At 37.8% G+C, this 25,069-nt stretch overlaps 1 protein-coding gene and 1 pseudogene across 1 annotated transcript in view; one reads left to right on the top strand and one right to left on the bottom strand.

Annotated features, from left to right (window-relative positions):
- The window catches only part of EXOC2 (exocyst complex component 2), a 277,362-nt gene that overhangs the window by 15,937 nt on the left and 236,356 nt on the right, over positions 1-25,069 (bottom strand). The window contains exon 25 of the mRNA XM_040460631.1: positions 1,432-1,487. Coding sequence (XP_040316565.1) covers positions 1,432-1,487 — 56 coding nt within the window. The remainder of the gene's footprint in view (positions 1-1,431; positions 1,488-25,069) is intronic.
- Positions 7,270-20,674, top strand: LOC121020433 (serine/arginine-rich splicing factor 10-like; annotated as a pseudogene).

The following is a 25,069-nucleotide window of genomic DNA, read 5'->3' as shown; positions in this document are numbered from 1 at the left end:
TGGTGAAACATTTTACTATGTTGATTTATAAATTTGTCAAGTTAAGATCATGTGGGAAATAGTAAATAAACATTATGAATGAAATTCTACTTCCAGTCACTGGGATAAATTAGAAGGGGGTTTGAAAAACCTCATACAAATCATGGTTACTTATAGTGGACATTAATAAAAGCTGCCTCTTTAGGAATTACTGTCATCACTAAAAGGCATACATATTTTGCAATTCCTCTGTCTACCACAGAAATGCTTTCACTGAGTGATGATTTAATTTATACTCTAATTTTATTGGAAGCTAACATAACAAAAAAGCATTTGTATATCTTTGATGATAAAATCATTAAAAATGTATGTGGTAAAATTCTTGCTGGAGTTAAATCATATATATAATACTTCCATAGAAGAATGTGTATGTTTTCCTTTACTAAGAAATGAAAACATAACATACTACGTTTTTCTTTGTGCTCTAGCTGCTTCAAACTTAGAGACAAATTCAGGAACAAGATAGCATTCTCTGTTTCCTTTGGTTACTCTTTTGCTTTAGCCTTGATTATCCATGTTTTCCAGTTTATCTTGACAACCTCTGATACTTTTTGATGAAGACAGTGGTATAAACTAAATACACCTACATCAGATGCATGCAGCTTAAAAGGCACTCAAGCAACAGTGGAAATTATCTAATGATAACATCTTTGTGGGCCTTATTTTATCTGGTCACCAATCTGTGTATGAGCCGTAACCACTCTGAAAGTACTGGCAAAGCAGTGAGTAATGGATTGTGAAATTATAGAATTCGTAGTCATAGTGGTGATAATGGTGGTAGCTGTGCCTCTTTTGATGTTCCTTAGAAGAGTCCTTCTAAGAAGGACGTTAACAAAGGATGTTAATGTAAAGCTTAAGATGATAATGCTTCAAGTGAGGGCAAGTTTTAGCATGAACCAGAAGCATCAACATCCACATGTACCTAAGTCAGTCACTGATAGGAAACCATGCACCTGCTTCCTAACCTCGGCCTGCCCTTTGAGCCTATCTTTCTAACAAGTCTAGTTTTCTGGATTCCCAGCCACTATGTAAGAACACATTGCCACGTGAATAAGACACCAAAGCTTATTTGTATTCTGGGTAAAGAGAGGTTAATGAATTTTGCAAGATAAGGGATTTAATATTCCTTCCAAACCAAGGTGAAAAAAACAATCTCTCTTCTCCTTACCTTTTGAACATTAATGGATTTAGTTTTAAACACAATTTCAGAAAAAAAAAACCCTCTCATAGTAAAAGCACATGCGTGTGTGTGCATGTGTTAGAGTTGTGTTTTATTTATACCCAAGATATATTCTGAAGGGAAAAAAGACTACCAGAAAAACCATCAAATTTGCCTCTTTGTGTTGTTTTCCAGTCACCCATATTTCTTAAGAACATCTAATGACAGCTTACCTCTGCGTGCACAGCAATTATATTCACCAATGCTTCTTTTAAATAGTTTCTGACACCTGAAATCAAGAAGAGGGAGGGAAAAAAGGCATTTAATGGAAAAAAGCTACCCACCTCCCTTGACGGCATTACTGTGCACTATACTACTGCCTTAGAGTTTTCTAAGGAGAAACAGAAAGTAACACTATCACTGTCTATTTCCTTTGAGAACCAAATGGTATTAAGAACTATTTTTGTTCAGGTTAAAAAAAAAGTTAAACATTTTCTTTCATTGTTTCTCTGTAACTGATGGTCAGTCTGCTTCAAAACTGAAATTTAAAACTGTCCTTCAGTTTCTTTATATACATGTTTCTTCATTTGTGTGTGTGTGTGCGCGCGCTCACCTACCTGGTACACACATACATTAGCAGATCAAAAAAGAAAAGACAAAAGGAAGATATTTACTAAAGCTTATAGAAGCTACATATCTATTATAACATTTTACTTCCAAAGGTAAAAGTTAACTTATGCAGGCTATTTTGATCTTAAAAAATTACTTCTGGGAGGAATGTCTGACAAAAATCACAATCTCATTTTGTAAAGCAAGTTAAAGGTAGTCAAAATACAAGATTTAAGGACAGTAAAGAATTAACAAATACTACTTCACTCAAAAGTAGGCACTCAATAGCAGGTGTGTGCAAGATTTAGTAGTGCAGGAGTCTGAAGTCAGTTTTGTCGCCTACAAGCTATGACTTTCGGCAAGAAAACTGGGAGCCCAGGTTTCTCTCCCATTAAAAAGTGTAAGAACAGTACCTACCTTGCAGGCTTGTAGTGAGGATTATAGGAAATAATGCATGTGATTGGTCCAGGTAACCACAGGGCTCATTAAGAACTTTCAATTATCATTATTTTGCAAGAAAAAAAATGTGAAAACAAGAAGCTGGTTTACTTTAATTCCAAAGAAATTATTTTTACTTGGAGTGGAATATTATTTCAGAATGCCTTCTAGAATTAATTGCAAATATTGAGAATTCCTTTTATACCAAAACAGAGAAAATTCTCTATTGTAAAATCATGGATGTTAACAGTAACAATGTTACAGTGTTAAGGAGAGTCTTTTCCCATTATGTCATCTAAGCTACTGATGATTTAGAAAGGTTGAGAATTTAAAAGCCAAGAACTATAACCAACTTTCTGAATTGACAGTTTTAGATTCTAAATGTATAACTAGTTTTTGATTCTGTCATATGCTATAGTTTTAAATAGGCACACTATTTTTCTTTTAAGAAGCCAATTTATATATACTTTGGAATATGGAGAGGCTCAGGTATTCTATTTTTCTGGTGGAAAAATTAAGAAATCTGTTGAAGAGTAAACAAATATAATCCAGAAATTAGTTGAAATTAACTAATTGCAAGGTAACAAGTCTTATCTGGGAGGTAAGCGAGGAAAATATAAGGAACCTATTATAAGTGAAAGTGAAATAAACTACCTTGTGCTCAAGACCAGAAAAGCTTTCTTCCTCTAAGAGGAAAGGCATACCACAGAGTTGTTCCCTTGGATTGTTTACCTGCTACAATCAGAGCAACAGGGAGACCTGGGTGTAACATCTGTCTCTGATGACTATGACCACCTCAGTCAGTATGCCTCATCTTGTTCCTTGCTCTCTGGATAGTTCTTTCAAAGTGAGTGGAGGAAAGCAGGGAAGGGCTCTCTGGTTCCTGAGTTCATAATCACTGTGCTCAGGTCAAGAATTTTTAAACTGCAACCCTGTAAAAGACTAGCTCGTATATCTCTCTGTCTGTCTGTCTCTATCTCTATAGATAGAGAGAGACAGACACACACATACACGCCATGTATATAGTTACTAAAAATAGAAGCATAATCTTAGGCCAATGATGATATAAGGAACTTAAGAAATTCAACAGTTTCAGGACGCCTGGGTGGCTCAGTTGGCTGAGTGTCCAACTTCAGCTTAGGTCATGATCTTGCAGTTCGTGGATTTGAGCCCCCTGTTGGGCTCTGTGCTGACAGCTCAGAGCCCCGTGCCTGCTTTGGATTCTGTGTCTCTCCGTCTCTTTGCCCCTCCCTCGCTTGCACTTTGTCTCTCTCTCTCTCTCTTTGTCTCTCTCTCTCTCTCTCTCTCTCTCTCTCTCTCTCTCTCAAAAATAAATACTAAAAACATTAAAAAAAATTAAAAATAAAAAAGAAATTCAACAGTCTCTGCTCTTGGTGAAAACCAGGATCCTGTCAATGCATATGAACAAATGTCAAGAGGTTGGGTGCTAGAAATGTTCCAGCAGTGATGACTAGAAATGTGAGGGCAATTTTTAACCTCTAAAATTCTTCAATGTAAACGTGGGTCAGAATGCTGACTAAAAAGCAGAAAATTAAACTTAGAATAAAGCAAGCCAGTGTCACATGCTATCAACTCAACTCCTACTCTGACCCTGATAGGAAAAACATTTCCTGGCAAGAACCCATCAGACTGGAGCATTACTAATAAAATACCCTGTAAAAGACATAAATCTAAATTACTCAATATAATTCTAAAGGCAAAGCTGTGAATAATAAGAATAAAATCACAGGACACTTTCCACCATCAGAACTATATTGCTGTTAATAAAAAAAATATGAAAACAAAATCAAGCTTCCTGTTTTAGGTTGACCACAGGTTTCACAAGGATAGTATGCTAAAAGGAACACACAGCCTCAACCGTAACAAATTGAGAAAAAAAAAAAAACAAAAAACAAAAACAAGAACCTGTATTTCTTGGAGACTTACTTTTTTTTGAATAGAGAAAATGAAATAATACCCCCCCCCCACCAAAAAATAAAACAACAACTGCTTCAAGGAATAAGTGGTAATGTTGGAGGGAAAAGGGAGGAAAAAAGTTTCTGTCCCTAGGGATGAACAGAAAGAGAATTCCTGATCAAACCACATGTCAGGTCAGTAAGGGTTCAAAAAGATAACATTAAATTGAATGCATATGAAAAATACATGCTAACTTACAGGAGATTTGTGAAATATTATTATAACCTTCCAAAGCAATGTATATGCTGGTGTTAAGAACTTAAAAATTTTAAAAATATGAAAATAAATGATTGTCTCTCTCTAAAAAGCTACCCATTGTGTTAAATACAGAGATAAGTATTTTTTACTGCATATTGGGCTGAAATTGTTGTTAGTTCTAAGGGAATGGCTAAAAGTTCTCATTCATTCATTTAACATCAATTTGTTGAGATTCTACTTCATGGTGGACTCTGATAGGCACACATCAGATTTAGTGAGACATTAGGTTTTTCAAGTAGAATATGTGTATATCCCCAGTATGTGTAAGACCCCAAAGTGCTTAGTTGTTATGTTTTACCCTAATGTACTAGTATTCATATAGGTGTTTTAAGTTGTATGTAGCAAATCCGTAGTATGAAAGGGTTTTATACTGTAAAACAAAATCTTTGTTTTATACTAATTTGTGAAACATTTACTTGTGATTTCCTTTTTGTCAAGTTCTTGAAAGGTTAAAGAATAGTATTTGGGAGGAGTGGAGGAAGGGCACTGGACCTAGAGACTAGACAGCGTCCGTGTCTAGAGACTGAGGTCTGAAGGTTCACAAACATGAAACAGATAAGATCTCTGTGATCTTCCTAGTTAAGAATTTCAATTCCTTTCTCTTTATTCCACTCAATAGCCAGTTATCAGCCTAAGGAGAAACAAAACCAGTATCACACCCTACACACTAGCCAACCTAGTACCTACCCTACTCACTCAGGGGTCTAACACTGAGCCTTTCAGATGTGTTTCTAAAAAACTAAACATAGATTAACCCTTTGGTTTTAACTGCTTTTTGAGTTTTCTGGCTCAGTTGGTTGAGTGTCTAACTTCAGCTTAGGTCATGATCTCAGCCCATTTAGTGTCCAACTCTTGATTTTGGCTCAGGTCATGATCTCACAGTTCATGAGATCAAGACCCATGTCAGACTTTACGCTGACAGTGTAGAGTCTGCGTGGGATTCTCCCTCTCCCTCTACCTCTTTCTCTCTCTTTCTCAAAATAAATAAATTTTTAAAAAGTGTTGCTCCAATTCTAGCTGTAGGAAGATGTCAATTCTTTCAAAGATCTGTACTCCCCCCCCCCCCCCAAAAAAAAGCCTATAACAGTGGCAGGATGCCAGAGGTTGCCTCACTTGCTCATGTGGCACTATGTCAAAGGACCCCATCAAAACACAGGTGACAGAAGGTAGCAATCTTCTTTTGGATGGCTAGACTGATCAATTTGCTCTTTTCTGACCTCAAAGAGGAAAGTACATGGAGATCATGACAAAAGGAGAGAAATACAATTACTCAGAGTTGAAAGAGAACAGATTTGGGTTTTGGAGAACGTAAAATTGGGTCTTCCCACTAACAGCTGAGCTAACTTCCTTGAATGGAACAGGTTAGATTTATAAAGCAAGGAAGAGGTAGTAAGGATGCCAAGAAAGATCCTAGAGCCATCAGAGAAGAGTTGTACATAAATTTTGTTATTAAATTGGCTGAGGCCTTGAAGTGGATGGCAGGGTTTAAAGGGACCATGGTCACGGTACCTGGAGACAGGACCAGGATTTTATTTTAGGTTATGGTACTATTTTCAAAAGTTCCATGTCTATCACAAAGGGACCATTTTGTAGTTGATTTTGGTGGTATATGTTTCCTTCCGACTAGACTTTATTCTAATTTTAAGATTATTAACATTAATGGTTGATGATGACTTTCAAGTTCATTGAGGTAACAGAAAGAATACTCAATGTAAAGCCAGAAGACTTGGGATCAAAGTCCTGGCTTATCTATACATAATGATATGACCCTAGACAAAGATCAGTTCACCTTTTAGACAACTGCCTACTTTACAAAATGTAGACATTACAATGTCTGTTTTGCTATCAGAGCTGTTACAAAAATGTGATATATATTTATTCCCTTATTCTTTAAATATTTTTTGTGTATCTATTATGTGCTAGGCACTGACAGGTGATGGTGTACAAAAGAGAGCAAAACAGAAATGGCCCCACCCTAAGAGAACTTATCTCCATGGTAGGGAGCACTTTGTAGATTACAGAACAGTACACACATTTCAGGTACATTTTTTTTTTTAACAAAGACATAAATAGTTGGGTAATAGGTATGATAACTAGAAAAAGTACACCAATTTCTTTTTCTGAAACACACATTGAGAAGATTGGACATTCTTGTTTTTTTTTAAATGTTTATTTTTGAGAGACAGAGCACAAGTGGGGGAGGGGTAGAGAGAGAAGGAGACACAGAATCTGAGGCAGGCTCCAGGCTCTGAACTGTTAGCACAGAGCCCGATGCGGGGCTCGAACCCATTAACCATGGGATCATAACTTGAGCCAAAGTCGGATGCTTAACCGACTGAGCCACCCAGGTGCCCCTGAAGATTGGACATTCTAACACATCATGACTGTCACCAGGCTGCAGCATATCCTAATTGTAGGTAAAGTTCTTTTGAGTGGCACCAGCGATCTCTGAACAGCTTAAGAACAAGACAGAGGCAGACTGCCCAGATACAATACCAAATGTTACTGGGATGTGCTGGAACTGGAGAGATTTGTCTTTGACTATACTCTTGTTTTGCTAGTTTACACAAAGTTCTCTAGAAGTTGGAATTTTGGTGGAACTGTTTTGTCATACTGTGCACTGGTTTGGAAAGAAGGGCTGAATAGAACATACTAGCAATTGTTAAGGAAGACCTCTCATGTCCTCTTGGCACCAGCTCTCTCTCCTCCCACTGTAACAGCTTTCCACTGATTTATAAGATGACCTGATTAATATCTATCTACCTTGCTAGATTGTTAACTCCACATGCATGGGCATCACCCTTCACTTACCCTCGTCTTTGTATCCTTACTACCTACCACAGTGGCTGGCCTGTAGCACAAGTTCAGAAATAAAAGAAGGCAAACGCCATGTGGGTCTTGCTCACTAGTAAGCTCCCTTAACCCTCTTAAATAAATTGATAAGTGAATGAATGAGTGAACAAATACATCTGAGAAAAGTTTTAAATAATATATAATTTTGTACTAGAGCCATTCACTAAAAATGTACATGCCTCAGTTTATGTGTAAAGGAGATACTCTGCTAAAGCATGCATCTCTTACTTCTCATAGGGTTAAAGAAAACAAAAAACAGTCCTTTTGAAATAATTTTTCAGGATCCATTTGAAAAATATAGTTTGAATCAATTAAGTATAGCAGCATAGAATACTGTTAAGTCTAAATACATTAGTTTTACAAATATGCTTTGTTTTTCTGGCTATATACTTAGCAAACAGCTATTTCAATCAAATAATAAACAACATTTTTGAATGCTCACTATAGGCTTGATACTCAGAAAGAGCTCAGATATATTAGGACATAATGAACATTTAGTAAATGTGTTAGGAAACCAGGTTTTTAGCTTTAGCTTCAACATTAGTGGGCCATAAATGCCACATTTTACTGTACTACAAGGAAATGAGCTGTCCATGTGAATAGTGCACACAGAAAAATAAGGCAAACTGACTGTTTCTTGGAGTTACAAATGCTACATTATTATGATTTAGTAATAAGTATTGTTTTTAAAAAGGTTCCCATTTAGATAAGCCCCCACAACTTTCCAAGGGACTGAGAACAACTTCTAAGTATTTATAATATGTATCTCCTATACTCTGTGAATATAAAATTAGAAATGTGTCATGCTATTTGACCAAAAAAGTGTCCCCACCCACACAGTATCAATCTAGACTATCAGTTAGCAATTAATCTAGTAGCCCAGTGTGGAAATTCCCCATGGAGAAAACAAAGCTCATCTCTGCTCTGGGCAAGAACCTGTAGGCTTCTTCTCGCAGGGTGAACTTCCTGTAATTGGGCCTGGACCACATACCACCTTCTTCAACAATGAAGGTCTTGATTTTCATACATGAAAGTGGAAAAGAAGTCTTTTTTTTTTTGCTCTATTTGCCATTTTCTTCTTTTAATCAAATAGGGAGGGCACTTGATTTTGGAATGGGCATACTACTAAAAATATTTATTGAGTGCCTATTACTATTACATGGCAGACTCTCTTCCAGGCACTAGAGATATAGTAGTGACCAAAATAAGAGCAATTTCATAAAAAATAATGCCCCCTCTCCTCACATTCTAATGGGGACACTACCAGAATTAAGAGAACACAATCATCTTGCACACGGGAGAGAGGCTTACATTATCTATAAAACAGCACAAGAAAGTAACTGCACAAAAGAAAATTGTTCAGCAAACACTAAAACCCACACTGGTAAACAGAGGGCTCTGATGAAATCCTCAGCACCATTGTGAAAAAAACAATTCCCTGACATGTTGGAAGGATCTTAGTGTTGCTTTTGGGCCAATCTCATGAAATAATGCCTAGCAATAACCTATAATAGATAATGTACAGGTGTGTATGGAATGGCTTGGATTTACATTTTAGCTGGACAATCAGTTAATTAACTGGAGCTTCAGGTATTCTTTCAAGTATGGGAAAATGTTTTATAAATTAAAAAGTGTTACATAAATGGGTCTGACTCCTCTTATAATAGTAATTTGGACAAATCACTAAGCAGACTTCTCTAAAGAATGTCTTTATAAGAACAGAATAGTGAACGTTTTGGATTAATCAGGTCTTTCTTCTTGATTTCTTATTTTGAAAAACATTAAATGCTCACTGAAAATTAAAACAACACAGAAGAATAAGTTTTCATAATAACAAATAAAAGTCCAATAAACTTCTCCATCAGTCTCCTTAGTATGGCATGTAGTCTTCCAAATCTCTTCCCTTGAATATAATTTTTTCCTCTAAAAAATGAGATTACACTACACATTCCAAGTAAAACTTGTTTACTTCATTATGTAACATATCACAAACATTCTTCCATGCCAGTGTATATATATTTACCTTATCATTTTCAAGTGCTGCCTTGTATCCTATATTATGGATGTACCATAATTGTTTTATTCTGTTATTTACGATTTATTCATTTTTTTATTTATTCATAATTTATTCTTCTATTATATTAGACAATTATATACTACTATAAATAATTCTGCAGTGAACATCAATCCTTATATTCTCATAGAATAATTTATGTATGATATATTCCTAGAAATGGAATTGCTGAGTCAAGGGTTTTCAGTTTTGATCAGTTCTGAAAAACTGTCATTCAAGGCCATAAAAATTATAACCTTGCTTTTTCATGCCTTTTTGTTTTCTTAACTTGGATTTTCTAATTACTATAATTAATAACTATAATATATGCTCCTTCTCAACTATGATAAAGACAAAACTTTCCATTAAAACACTAAAATAAAATTTTAATCAAAACACAAAAGTCAAAGGAAATTTACTAAAATTTACATGAGACTTATGCTCAATCTAACTACATAAAGACTGTCTAAAACAGAGCTGGAGAGAAAGAACAGTGCATAATTACAGAAAACAACTGCTACACTACTTGAACCTATACCAAGAGTGCAAACTTTTCCATGAAGCATTTCCTGTCTTAATTGGACAGACGACTCCTTTAAACACAGACTGATTTCAAGGTACGCTGCCTAATGTTGTTTTGAAACATGATACTCTTCAGTCAGTACTATAAGAAATCAAACTTTGGAAACTCTGGAGATACTACCTACTTTATAAACCACATTTCCTGTTTTTAACCCCTATGCCCTAAGGCAGTTATCAGTCCTAGTCTACAGATAAAAATAGATTGAAAAATACTATATATATCCCACAATGTACTTTTTTTGGTAAAACTGAAACACTACATGAAAAAACTTTTTTTTTCTGAAATAAATTATTCAATTACACTCTTAAGGCACATTATTGAAATTACTGCCTATTAAAAAAAGGTAACCAGGAACTGTATCAGTATTGGCAGACAGAAAGGCCTAAATATTCTGCAATAAAATTAGTTTTGCTGGAATAGAGAAAGGGTTTTAAGTTCCAGGTCTTCATGTTTTAGTTTATTCATTCCTAATAAATAAAGTCCGTATTCTCAACATTTGGTCTCGGCCTGGGTGGCTCAGTGGGTTGAGCATCCGGCATCGGCTCAGGTCCAGGTCATGATCTTACTGTTCACGAGTTCAAGACCTGTGTCAGGCTCTGTGCTGACCGCTCAGAGCCTGGAGCTTACTTTGGATTCTGTGTCTCCCTCTCTCTCTCTGCCCCTCCCCTGCTCGCATTCTGTCTCTCTCTAAAAAATAAATGAACATTAAAAAAATTTTTTTAACGAGACATGGTTGATAAAAATGTTACATTAGTTTCAGGTGTACAACATAGTGATTTAACAACTCTAAATATTATGCTATGCTCATAAGTGTACCTAACCACCGATCACCACACAACACTATTACACTACCATTGACTGTATTCCCTATGTTGTATCTTTCAACGGTGACTTATTCATGCCATAACTGGAAGCCTACACCTCCCACTCCCCTTTGCTCACTTTGTCCATCCTCCTATTCCTTAACCTTTTGGTAAATAATAGTTTTTCTTCTTTATGGGTCTGTTTCTGTTTTTTTGTTGGTTTTTAGATTCCACATAAAAGCAAAATTGTATGGTATTTGTCTTTCTGTGTCTGACTAATTTTACTTAGCATAATATCTTCTAGGTCCTTCCGTATTGTCACCTCACACCAGCCACAACAACTAGTATCAAAAAGACAAGAAATAACAAGTGTTTGTAAGGATGTAGAGAAAAGGGAACCCTTGTGCACTGTTAGTGGGAATGTAAATTCGTGCAGCCACTGTGCAGAACAGTTATGGAGGGTCCTCAAAAAAACTAAAAATAGAAATACCATATGATCTAGTAATTCCACTACTGGGTATTTACTCAAAGAAAACAAAAACACTAATATAAAAAGATATATGCATCCCTATGTTTACTGTAACATTATATACAGTGCCAACATATGGAGGCAACCTAAATATCCATAGATAAATAAATGGATAAAGAAGATGTGATGCAATATTAGCCTTAAGTGAAACATTAGCCTTAAAAAGAATGAAATCTTGCCATTTGTGATAAAAATCTTTTAAATCTTTCAATAAGTATCTTTTAAGCCTAACTGTGACAATTAAAACTACTAAGCAATTGGTTGTTAAATGTTTGAAATGATGAAATTGAAGAAGCAGTATAGCAAGATAGAAAGGGCTTTGATGGTAGCATCTGACTTTGACAAGCTGTTTACCTACATTAGCCTACATCTGCATTATCTATAACGCTGGATATAAAGTTTATTGTAAGGACTATCAACTACAAAGGCACGGGAACTCAATAGTAGCAAGAAGGAGCAGGAAAGGTAGTAACAACAACTCATTTTATTGCTAGGATTTTGTTTCTCTGACTCTGCAACAAAATTTCTTTCCAATATCTGAATTCTAAGTTATTTTTTCTCTTGAAGTTATTATTAACAATTATGCAGTTGCTCTTCCATCTTCAAAATCCATGCTTCCTTTTATTACTCTACCAAATTTACTGCATAGGGAAGATTCTGGTACAGTTTTATCCAAAAACAAAAGTAACCTCTTTATTCTTCCTGATATTTTTATCTTTCATTATAGTAACATTTATAATTCTATCATACATTGAAATGATCCAGTATAAGTCACTGTTTTTCACAGAAAAAGGAAAACTGAATACACATACTGTCCTTTTAGCAAGCCGCCACTTGTTTCTTCACCTGGAGTAGGACTATGAGACCAAAGCCTATGAGCCCTCATTCAGGGAAAGTGGCAGCTCTCCCTCTTCGTACCTTGTTAGGGGTACCTCGGACAGAGAAAGGCACAAAGTGCTTTTTTAATCCAATTATTTACAAAATATTAGGATGTGCAAAATTATATAGTATTGTTATCTCTCTGGTCTCCTATACCCTATATACTTCTCCAATAAGAATGATAAAATTAGAATTTAGAGACAGAAGAACAGGGCTGAGGTCCTAAGTCTAGTATCTTGAACAAGTCTGATTCCTTTTCTGATTCTTCAAATTTTAAAAATCAGCCAAACGGGGAAAATAAAATCTTACTCCAATGAGGTTGTTGGAAGGATAAAATGTGATAATGTATGTAAAAATAACAGTTAAACTGTAAGTTATTTTTATTTAAAAATGGACCAAAATGCAGTATCTTAACAAATTCATCAAGTTTTCAATATGACCCAAAGCAAAATGATGTTTGGTATTTCATTTTCAATGCTACAAGCTTAAAAATGACAAAAATGGGGCAACCTACATGTTTCCATTTGTACAATTATGACTTACTGTGTTACCAGGTCCTCTCTCATGCTCTTTCTAAAGCAGTGTACACAAAAGGTGTCACTTACATTTGTACAGGCATCTGAAAACACAAATGCTACCTGTTTGAAATGTTTTCTTATCAGGAAAAAATGTTAAGACCTAGTATAATTCTCATACTGGGAAACCATTCATTTACTAAAATACTCATTTGTTCAAACATATGTTGAGAATCCACTATGTAAAGGGACTCCCTATGGTGGGGACCCCAGTGGGACTAAGGCATGGTACCTGCCATCAAGAGGCACAGTCTTCAAACTTATTGATTATCCAAGTTATAAGTAAAATAAATTTGAACCCTCTTGATATAAGATTATAATGTGTGATACATAACCTCTGATATATAAAACTATGTGCCACTATGTTAATAAATAATTATATTGTTTAAAACAAATACATAAATGTATAAAACATAATTTATACATATAGATGCACATTATATATTCCATGCATTAAAAATAAGAAAAACAGAAAAGGAGAATGTACAAAGGAAATAAAAATTATTTTATTATTTTAAATATGCTAGGTTATGCTAAAGTTAAAAAAAAATCATCTTAACACAATAGCAAATGCATGTCCTCATGAGACATGTCCAATGGGGGACAGGGGTCTTGGCTTATGAGGCTTCACCTTAATATAAGTTTTCTAAGTTTGACATTTAGCAGAACAAAAAATGTTTTTAAATTGAAATAACAGTGATTTGAAGGTCTGAATGTTCATTTTGTTTAGATACTTGGATTTAGTGACTTTCATAGCTGAAAATGTCCTACACAAAATATTACACAAAGATATGTATTTGAAAAAGGAAAGCAATTGGCTGTACTTACTAAATGATGATACTCTGTTTTCAAGATTTTTATTTTTTTTTTATTTTATTTTTTTTGTTTTTTTTGTTTTTGTTTTTGTTTTTGTTTTTTTATTTATATATGAAATTTATTGTCAAATTGGTTTCCATACAAAACCCAGTGCTCATCCCAAAAGGTGCCCTCCTCAATACCCATCACCCACCCTCTCCTCCCTCCCACCCCCCATCAACCCTCAGTTTGCTCTCAGTTCTCAACAGTCTCTTATGCTTTGGCTCTCTCCCACTCTAACCTCTTTTTTTTTTTTTTCCTTCCCCTCCCCCATGGGTTCCTGTTAAGTTTCTTAGGATCCACATAAGAGTGAAACCATATGGTATCTGTCTTTCTCTGTATGGCTTATTTCACTTAGCATCACACTCGCCAGTTCCATCCACGGTGCTACAAAAGGCCATATTTCATTTTTTCTCATTGCCACGTAGTATTCCATTGTATATATAAACCACAATTTCTTTATCCATTCATCAGTTGATGGACATTTAGGCTCTTTCCATAATTTGGCTATTGTTGAGAGTGCTGCTATGAACATTGGGGTACAAGTGCCCCTATGCATCAGTACTCCTGTGTCCCTTGGATAAATTCCTAGCAGTGCTATTGCTGGGTCATAGGGTAGGTCTATTTTTAATTTTCTGAGGAACCTCCACACTGCTTTCCAGAGCGGCTGCACCAATTTGCATTCCCACCAACAGTGCAAGAGGGTTCCCGTTTCTCCACATCCTCTCCAGCATCTATAGTCTCCTGATTTGTTCATTTTGGCCACTCTGACTGGCATGAGGTGATACCTGAGTGTGGTTTTGATTTGTATTTCCCTGATAAGGAGCGACGCTGAACATCTTTTCATGTGCCTGTTGGCCATCCGGATGTCTTCTTTAGAGAAGTGTCTATTCATGTTTTCTGCCCATTTCTTCACTGGGTTATTTGCTTTTCGGGTGTGGAGTTTGGTGAGCTCTTTATAGATTTTGGATACTAGCCCTTTGTCTGATATGTCATTTGCAAATATCTTTTCCCATTCCGTTGGTTGCCTTTTAGTTTTGTTGGTTGTTTCCTTTGCTGTGCAGAAGCTTTTTATCTTCATAAGGTCCCAGTAATTCACTTTTGCTTTTAATTCCCTTGCCTTTGGGGATGTGTTGAGTAAGAGATTGCTACGGCTGAGGTCAGAGAGGTCTTTTCCTGCTTTCTCCTCTAAGGTTTTGATGGTTTCCTGTCTCACATTCAGGTCCTTGATCCATTTTGAGTTTATTTTTGTGAATGGTGTGAGAAAGTGGTCTAGTTTCAACCTTCTGCATGTTGCTGTCCAGTTCTCCCAGCACCATTTGTTAAAGAGACTGTCTTTTTTCCATTGGATGTTCTTTCCTGCTTTGTCAAAGATTAGTTGGCCATACGTTTGTGGGTCTAGTTCTGGGGTTTCTATTCTATTCCATTGGTCTATGTGTCTGTTTTTGTGCCAATACCATGCTGTCTTGATGATGACGGCTTTGTAGTAGAGGCTAAAGTCTGGGATTGTGATGCCTCCTGCTTTGGTCTTCTTCTTCAAAATTACTTTGGCTATTCGGGGCCTTTTGTGGTTCCATATGAATTTTAGGATTGCTTGTTCTAGTTTCGAGAAGAATGCTGGTGCAATTTTGATTGGGATTGCATTGAATGTGTAGATAGCTTTGGGTAGTATTGACATTTTGACAATATTTATTCTTCCAATCCATGAGCAGGGAATGTCTTTCCATTTCTTCAAATCTTCTTCAATTACCTTCATAAGCTTTCTATAGTTTTCAGCATACAGATCCTTTACATCTTTGGTTAGATTTATTCCTAGGTATTTTATGCTTCTTGGTGCAGTTGTGAATGGGATCAGTTTCTTTATTTGTCTTTCTGTTGCTTCATTATTAGTGTATAAGAATGCAACTGATTTCTATACATTGATTTTGTATCCTGCAACTTGGCTGAATTCATGTATGAGTTCTAGCAGACTTTTGGTGGAGTCTATCGGATTTTCCATGTATAATATCATGTCATCTGCAAAAAGCGAAAGCTTGACTTCATCTTTGCCAATTTGGATGCCTTTGATTTCCTGTTGTTGTCTGATTGCTGATGCTAGAACTTCCAGCACTATGTTAAACAACAGCGGTGAGAGTGGGCATCCCTGTCGTGTTCCTGATCTCAGGGAAAAAGCTCTCAGTTTTTCCCCGTTGAGGATGATGTTAGCTGTGGGCTTTTCATAAATGGCTTTTATGATCTTCAAGTATGTTCCTTCTATCCCGACTTTCTCAAGCACTTTTATTAAGAAAGGGTGCTGGATTTTGTCAAAGGCCTTTTCTGCATCGATTGACAGGATCATATGGTTCTTCTCTTTTTTTTTTGTTAATGTGATGTATCACGTTGATTGATTTGTGATTGTTGAACCAGCCCTGCATCCCAGGAATGAATCCCACTTGATCACGGTGAATAATTCTTTTTATATGCTGTTGAATTCGATTTGCTAGTATCTTATTGAGAATTTTTGCATCCATATTCATCAGGGATATTGGCCTGTAGTTCTCTTTTTTTACTGGGTCTCTGTCTGGTTTAGGAATCAAAGTAATACTGGCTTCATAATGTGAGTCTGGAAGTTTTCCTTCCCTTTCTATTTCTTGGAATAGCTTGAGAAGGATAGGTATTATCTCTGCTTTAAACATCTGGTAGAACTCCCCTGGGAAGCCATCTGGTCCTGGACTCTTATTTGTTGGGAGATTTTTGATAACCGATTCAATTTCTTTGCTGGTTATGGGTGTGTTCAAGCTTTCTATTTCCTCCTGATTGAGTTTTGGAAGAGTGTGGGTGTTCAGGAATTTGTCCATTTCTTCCAGGTTGTCCAAGTTGTTGGCATATAATTTTTCATAGTATTCCCTGATAATTGTTTGTATCTCTGAGGGATTGGTTGTAATAATTCCATTTTCATTCATGATTTTATCTATTTGGGTCATCTCCCTTTTCTTTTTGAGAAGCCTGACTAGAGGTTTGTCAATTTTGTTTATTTTTTCAAAAAACCAACTCTTGGTTTCGTTGATCTGCTCTACAGTTTTTTTAGATTCTATATTGTTTATTTCTGCTCTTATCTTTATTATTTCTCTTCTTCTGCTGGGTTTAGGCTGCCTTTGCTGTTCTGCTTCTATTTCCTGTAGGTGTGCTGTTAGATTTTGTATTTGGGATTTTTCTTGTTCCTTGAGATAGGCCTGGATTGCAATGTATTTTCCTCTCAGGACTGCCTTCGCTGCGTCCCAAAGCGTTTGGATTGTTGTATTTTCATTTTTGTTTGTTTCCATATATTTTTTTTTTTTTTAATTTTTTTTTCAACGTTTATTTATTTTTGGGACAGAGAGAGACAGAGCATGAACGGGGGAGGGGCAGAGAAAGAGGGAGACACAGAATCGGAAACAGGCTCCAGGCTCTGAGCCATCAGCCCAGAGCCCGACGCGGGGCTCGAACTCACGGACCGCGAGATCGTGACCTGGCTGAAGTCGGACGCTTAACCGACTGCGCCACCCAGGCGCCCCGATTTCCATATATTTTTTAATTTCTTCTCTAATTGCCTGGCTGACCCACTCATTCGTTAGTAGGGTGTTTTTTAACCTCCATGCTTTTGGAGGTTTTCCAGACTTTTTTCTGTGGTTGATTTCAGCTTCATAGCATTGTGGTCTGAAAGTATGCATGGTATGATTTCAATTCTTGTAAACTTATGAAGGGCTGTTTGTGGCCCAGTATATGATCTATCTTGGAGAATGTTCCATGTGCACTCGAGAAGAAAGTCTATTCTGTTGCTTTGGGATGCAGAGTTCTACATATATCTGTCAAGTCCATCTGATCCAATGTCTCATTCAGGGCCCTTGTTTCTTTATTGACCGTGTGTCTAGATGATCTATCCATTTCTGTAAGTGGGGTGTTAAAGTCCCCTGCAATGACCACATTCTTATCAATAAGGTTGCTTATGTTTATGAGTAATTGTTTTATATATTTGGGCGCTCCGGTATTCGGCGCATAGACATTTATAATTGTTAGCTCTTCCTGATGGATAGACCCTGTCACTATTATATAATGTCCTTCTTCATCTCTTGTGACAGCCTTTAATTTAAAGTCTAGTTTGTCTGATACAAGTATGGCTACTCCAGCTTTCTTTTGGCTTCCAGTAGCATGATAAATAGTTCTCCATCCCCTCACTCTCAATCTCAAGGTGTCCTCAGGTCTAAAATGAGTCTCTTGTAGACAGCAAATAGATGGGTCTTGTTTTTTTATCCATTCTGATACCCTATGTCTTTTGGTTGGTGCATTTAATCCATCTACATTCAGTGTTATTATAGAAAGATATGGGTTTAGAGTCATTGTGATGTCTGTATGTTTTATGCTTGTAGCGATGTCTCTGGTACTTTGTCTCACAGGATCCCTCTTAGGATCCCTTGTAGAGCTGGTTTAGTGGTGACAAATTCCTTCAGTTTTTGTTTGTTTGGGAAGACCTTTAGCTCTCCTTCTATTCTAAATGACAGACTTGCTGGATAAAGGATTCTCGGCTGCATATTTTTTCTGTCTAGCACACTGAAAATCTCGTGCCAATTCTTTCTGGCCTGCCAAGTTTCAACAGAGAGATCAGTCACGAGTCTTATAGGTCTCCCTTTATACGCGAGGGCACGTTTACCCCTTGCTGCTTTCAGAATTTTCTCTTTATCCTTGTATTTTGCCAGTTTCACTATGATATGTCGTGCAGAAGATCGATTCAAGTTACGTCTGAAGGGAGTTCTCTGTGCCTCTTGGATTTCAATGCCTTTTTCCTTCCCCACTTCAGGGAAGTTCTCAGCTATTATTTCTTCAAGTACCCCTTCAGCACCTTTCCCTCTCTCTTCCTCCTCTGGGATACCAATTATGCGTAGATTATTTCTTTTTAGTGTATCACTTAGTTCTCTAATTTTCCCCTCATACTCCTGGATTTTTTTTATCTCTCTTTTTCTCAGCTTCCTCTTTTTCCATAACTTTATCTTCTAGTTCACCTATTCTCTCCTCTGCCTCTTCAATCCGAGCCGTGGTGGTTTCCATTTTGTTATGCATTTCGTTTAAAGCGTTTTTCAGCTCCTCGTGACTGTTCCTTAGTCCCTTGATCTCTGTAGCAAGAGATTCTCTGCTGTCAGCTATACTGTTTTCAAGCCCAGCGATTAATTTTATGACTATTATTCTAAATTCACTTTCTGTTATATTATTTAAATCCTTTTTGATCAGCTCATTAGCTGTTGTTATTTCCTGGAGATTCTTCTGAGGGGAATTCTTCCGCTTGGTCATTTTGGATAGTCCCTGGCGTGGTGAGGACGGGCAGGGCACTTCCCCTGTGCTGTGGTGTATAACTGGAGTTGGTGGGCGGAGCCGCAGTCAGACCTGATGTCTGCCTCCAGCCCACCGCTGGGGCCACAGTCAGACTGGTGCGTGCCTTCTCTTCCCCTCTCCTAGGGGCGGGATTCACTGTGGGGTGGGGTGGCCTGTCTGGGCTACTTGCACACTGCCAGGCTTGTGATGCTGGGGATCTGGCATCTTAGCTGGGGTGGGTAGGCAAGGTGAACGGGGGCAGGAGGGGCAGGCTTAGCTTGCTTCTCCTTAGGTGATCCACTTCAGGAGGGGCCCTGTGGCAGCAGGAGGGAGTCAGATCCGCTGCCGGAGGTTTGGCTCCGCAGAAGCGCAGAGTTAGGTGTTTGCGCGGAACGGGCAAGTTCCCTGGCAGGAACTGGTTCTCTTTGGGATTTTGGCTGGGGGATGGGCGGGGGAGATGGCGCTGGCGAGCGCCTTTGTTCCCCACCAAACTGAGCTCTGTCGTCAGGGGGCTCAGCAGCTCTCCTTCCCTTTGTCCTCCAGCCTTCCCGCTTTCTGAGCAGAGCTGTTAACTTATGACCTCCCAGACGCTAAGTCGCGCTTGCTGTCGGAACACAGTCCGTCAGGCCCCTCCGCTTTTTGCAAGCCAGACTCGGGGGCTCTGCTTAGCTGGCGAGCCGCCCCTCCGCCCCGGCTCCCTCCCGCCAGTCCGTGGAGCGTGCACCGCCTCGCCGCCCTTCCTACCCTCTTCCGTGGGCCTCTCGTCTGCGCTTGGCTCCGGCGACTCCGTTCTGCTAATCCTCTGGCAGTTTTCTCTGTTTTCAAGATTTTTAAATTTTTAGTTTTTCCCTCTTTTAAAATTAAGTATAACTTATAGAGGGCTGTCACAGTGGATCCCTTTGGCTGAGAATATCTGAGGATCTGTGGACAGTTTACTGAGCCCATTAATGCCCCTGCCCAGACTCATGTTGCTGTCATATCACGCTACCTGTGCACACCCCTCCCTCCCAACCCCATCTCTGTTTGTAAGGAATGTGGCCCACAATATCAGACTGAAGGTTTACAATGGGAATTTGGTCATTATGGTCCTATAGTTCATGTGTATGCTCTACTTGATTTTTATACCTGCTATCCAAGAGGATTTGTTTATGTTCAACCAAGGATGTGTGACACTGAAGATGCTTTATTACGTATTTTGGATAGAAAATGTATTTATGGATGCCAAAATGAAATACAGTTTGCACAGAGGGATCAGAAGACTCCAAATTAAATGAAAACCAAGGAAGGGAGGAATGTGTATAGTTCTTCACAATACAACGATTATGACAGATACAATATAGATGCTCTAGGAGAAGTTATGAAAGATCAAGAAAGTGGTAGTTTGATTACAACTATAGAAATATTTATAGCCTTGGAAACAGACCAGCTGGAAGACCAAAGTGTAGCAGAAGCCATTCTGACAATCATAAAATTCAAACGCTGCCATTGATCTTTTCAAGATCAAATCCAGTTCAAGATCACAGTCCAAGTTCCAGCTCAAGAAAGAAATGAAGGCTATCCTGAACAGAGGCAGCCAAGCGTTGCCCTCCCTGGGTAAGGAAAGGGCATCTTCCCTTACCCACCCTCCCCAAGCCCACCAGCATGGTCAGACTTCAGAGGGAAACACAGAGCCACCTAGTGGAGGCCAGAGTTGGTTACACCAAGTCCCACTCATCTGCACTTTGGAGCCACTTTTCCACTAAAACAAGTCCCCCTGAGAATCAGCACAGCAGGCCCCTCCCAGAGAAGACCAGGACAAATCCCTTCCACCTGTTTAGTCTACAGATCATAGGGTGCTGCAGCTCTAGGGGTGTTTCAGCTCTAGGGGAAACTGGATCTAGCTTTATTTGGGTTTCCGTTTATTTGTTCATTTTCTTTGCTTCTGTTTTTGTTTATAGTTTTTTTTTTTCTATTTCTTAGATAAAGAACATTTTTATTCTATTCTATTTTATTAAAAATTTATTTATTTTTTTCTTTTCTCTCTTTTCTCTATCAAGCCTCTCTTAAGCAGACTGAAACACACCTAAAATCTAACTTCATTTATTGAAGTTTTTTTCATTTTGTTTTAATTTTTAATATTTTTTAATATTTTTTTAATGTATATTTTACTTTTGAGAGAGAGAGCAAGCACACAAGTGGGGGAGAGACAGAGAGAGAGAGAGAGGGAGACACAGAATCCAAAGGAGGCTCCAGGCTCTGAGCTGTCAGCACAGACCCCGACACGGGGCTTGAACTTCACAACCCTGAGATCTTGACCTGAGCCAATGTCAGATGCCTAACCAACTGGGCCACCAGGCGCCCCTGATTTTTACTTATTATTTTACTTTATTAATTTTTTTTCTTTCTCCAAAATGACAACATAGAAGACTTCATCCAGAAAAGAAGAGCAGGAAGAAATGACAGCCAGGGATTTAATTGACACAGATATAAGTAAGATGTATGAACTAGAATTTAAAAGCACAATTATGGGGTACCTGGGTGGCTCAGTCTGTTAAGCGTCTGACTTCAGCTCAGGTCATGATCTCGCAGTTCATGAGTTCAAGCCCCATATTGGGCTCACTGCTGTCAGCCTGTCAGTGTAGAGCCTGCTTCAGATCCTCTGTACCCCTCTCTCTGCCCTTTCCCCACTTGGACTCTCCCCTAAAATAAATAAAATATTAAAAAAAAAAAAAACAAGAGTGCCTAGGTGGCTTGGTCAGTTAAGTGTCTGATTTCAGCTCAGGTCATGATATCACAGTTTGTGAGTTCCAGCCCCACATTGGGCTCTGTGCTGACAGCTCAGAGCCTGGAGCTTGCTTCAGATTCTATGTCTCCCTCTCTCTCTGCATCTTCCCTGCTCACACTGTCTCTCTTTCTCTCCCAAAAATAAACATTAACCCCACCCCCCCCAAAATTATAGGAACAAGCTGGGTTGAAAAAGGCTTAGAAGACACAGGAAAAATCCCTTTCTGCAGAGATAAAAAGAGCTAAAATCTTGTCAGGCTGAAATCGGAAGATGCTATAACCAAGGCACAATCTTGAATGGATGCCATGATGGCGAGGATGGATGAAGCAGAGCAGCAAATCAGTGATACAGAAGGAAAAATTATGGGGAAAAAATGAAGCTGAACAGAAGTGTGAGACAAAGGCAGAAGGATCATTATACAAGACTTAAAGAACTCAGTGATTTATTAAAGAGGATTAACATTCGTATCATAGGAGTCCCAGAAGATGAAGAGAGAGAAAAAGGGACAGAAAGTTTATGTGAGCAAATTACAACTGAAAACTTCTCTAATGTGGGGATGGATCCAGACATCAAAATCCAAGAAGCAGAGAACTCCCATTAAATTCAACAAAAGCTGATCATTGCCAAGGCATATCATGGTCAAACTCACAAAATAGACAGACAAGGAAGGAGTCATGAAAGCAGTAAGGTTCGGGAAAAAAGTCCTTAACCTACAAGGGACGACAGATCAGGTATGCAGTAGATCTGTACAAAGAAATCTGGTAGGTCAGAAAGGAGTGGCTAGATATATTCAACATGCTAAATCAAAAAATATGCAGCCAAGAATTCTTAATCCAGCAAGGCTGTCATTCAGAATGGAAGGAGAGATAAACAGTTTCCCGAGACTAACAAAAACTAAAGGAGTTTATGACCACTAAACTAGCCTTGCAAGACATTTTAAGGGACTCTTTAAGCAGAGAAAGACAAAACAAAACAAGATCAGAAGAAACAAATACTAGAAAGGACCAGAGAGGATCACCAGAAACTTCAACTCTACAGGCAATGCAATGGCACTAAATTCAAATCTTTCAATAATCACTCTGAATGTAAATGGACTAAATGCTCCAATCAAAAGACATAGGGTATCAAAATGTATAAAAAACCAGGATCCATCTATATGCTGCCAATAAAAGACTCACTTTAGATCTAAAGACACTTGCAGATTGAAAATGAGGGGATGGAGAACCGTCTATCATGCTAAGGGATATCAAAAGTAAGCAAGAGTACCCATACTTAATATCAGACTAACTAGATTTTAAAACAAAGGCTGTAAAAAGAGATGAAGAAGTGTATTATATCATAATTAAGGGGTCTCTCCATCAAGAAGATCTAGCAATTATAAATATTTATGCTCCCAACTTGAGAGCATGCAAATATATAAATCAATTAAATCAATTAATAATAAACATAATGAAACTCATTGATAATAATACAATAATAGTAGGGGACTTTAACACTCCACTTACATCAGAGAACAGATCATCTAAGCAGGAAATCAACAAGGAAACAATGGCTTTGAATGACACACTGGACCTGATGGACTTAACAGATATATTCAGAACATTTCATCCTAAAGGAGCAGAATACACATTCTTCTTGAGTGCACAAGTAACATTCTCTAGAATAGATCACATACTGGGTCACAAATCAGCCCTCAATATGTGCAAAGATCATATCATGCATACTGTCAGACCATAATGCTATGAAACTTGGAATCAACCACAAAAAACAAAAATGTGGAAAGATCAAAAATACTTGGAGGTTAAAGAACATCCTATTAAAGAATGAACTGGTTAACCAAGAAATTAAAGAGGAAATTAAAAAGTACATGAAAACTGATGAAAATGAAAACACAACAATCCCAACTTCTGGGATGCAGAAAAGGCAGTTAAAAGAGTAAAGTATGGGGCGCCTGGGTGGCGCAGTCGGTTGAGCGTCCGACTTCAGCCAGGTCACGATCTCGCGGTCGGTGAGTTCGAGCCCCGCGTCGGGCTCTGGGCTGATGGCTCGGAGCCTGGAGCCTGTTTCCGATTCTGTGTCTCCCTCTCTCTCTCTGCCCCTCCCCCGTTCATGCTCTGTCTCTCTCTGTCCCAAAAATAAATAAACGTTGAAAAATAAAAAAAAATAAAAAAAAAAAGAGTAAAGTATATAACAATCCAGACCTTCCTAAGAAGGAAGAAATGTCTCAAATACACAATCTAACTTTAAACCTAAAAGATCTGGGGAAAAACAAACCAAAACAAAAAAAACCCTGCAAATAAAGCCCAAAGTCAGCAGAAGACAGTAAATAACAAAGATTAGAGCAGAAATCAATGATATCAAAATCAAAACAACAGGAGAACAGATCAATGAAACTAAAAGCTGGTTCTTTGAAAGAATAAACAAAATTGATAAATACCTGGCCAGACTTATCAAAAATAAAAAGGAAAAGACCCAAATAAGTAAAACCATGAATGAAAGAGTAGTGATCACAACCAACAACACAGAAATACAAACTATTATATTATGAACAATTATACCCCAACAAATTGGGCAATCTGGAAGAAATGGATAAATTCCTAGAAACACATAACCTAAGAAGAAAGGGAAAGCTGAACAGACCTATAACCAGTAAAGAAATTCAATCAGTAATAAAAAAAAGTCTTCCAACAAACAAGAGCCCAGGGCTGGATGGCTTCCCAGGGGGAATTCTACCAGCCAAGAAGAGTTAATACCTATTCTTCTCAAACTGTTCCTAAATACAGAAATGGAAGGAAAACTTCCAAACTCATTCTATGAGGTCAGCATCACCTTGATTCCAAAACCAGACAAAGACCCCACTAAGAAGGAGAATTACAGACCAATTTCCCTGATGACCATGAATGCAAAAATTCTCAACAAAACAGTAGCAAATCGAATCCAACAATACATAAAAGAATTATTCACCACAATCAAGTGGCATTTTTTTCCTGGGCTACAGGATGGTTCAATATCTGCACATCAATTAACGTGATACAGGACACTGACAAAAGAAAGGATAAGAACCACATGATCCTCTCAGTAGATGCAGAAAAAACATTTGTCGAAATACAGCACCCTTTCTTGATAAAAATCCTCAAGAATGTAGGGATAGAAGAAACATACCTCAACAACATCATAAAGACCATATATGAAAGACCCACAGCTAATATCATCCTCAATGGGGAAAAGCTGAGAACTTTCCCCCTAAGATCAGGAACACAGCAGGGATGTCCACTCTCACCACTCTTGTTCAAAATAGTACTAGAAGTCCTAGCCTTAGTTATCAGACAACAACAACAACAACAACAACAACAACAACAACAACAACAACAAC

The sequence above is a fragment of the Herpailurus yagouaroundi genome, unplaced genomic scaffold (genome assembly GCF_014898765.1).
Source record: "Herpailurus yagouaroundi ecotype Mexico unplaced genomic scaffold, PumYag 250, whole genome shotgun sequence".
Lineage (NCBI taxonomy): Eukaryota > Metazoa > Chordata > Mammalia > Carnivora > Felidae > Herpailurus > Herpailurus yagouaroundi.
The sequence above is the reverse complement of the archived record's forward strand: the minus strand, read 5'-3'. Positions and strand labels throughout refer to the sequence as shown.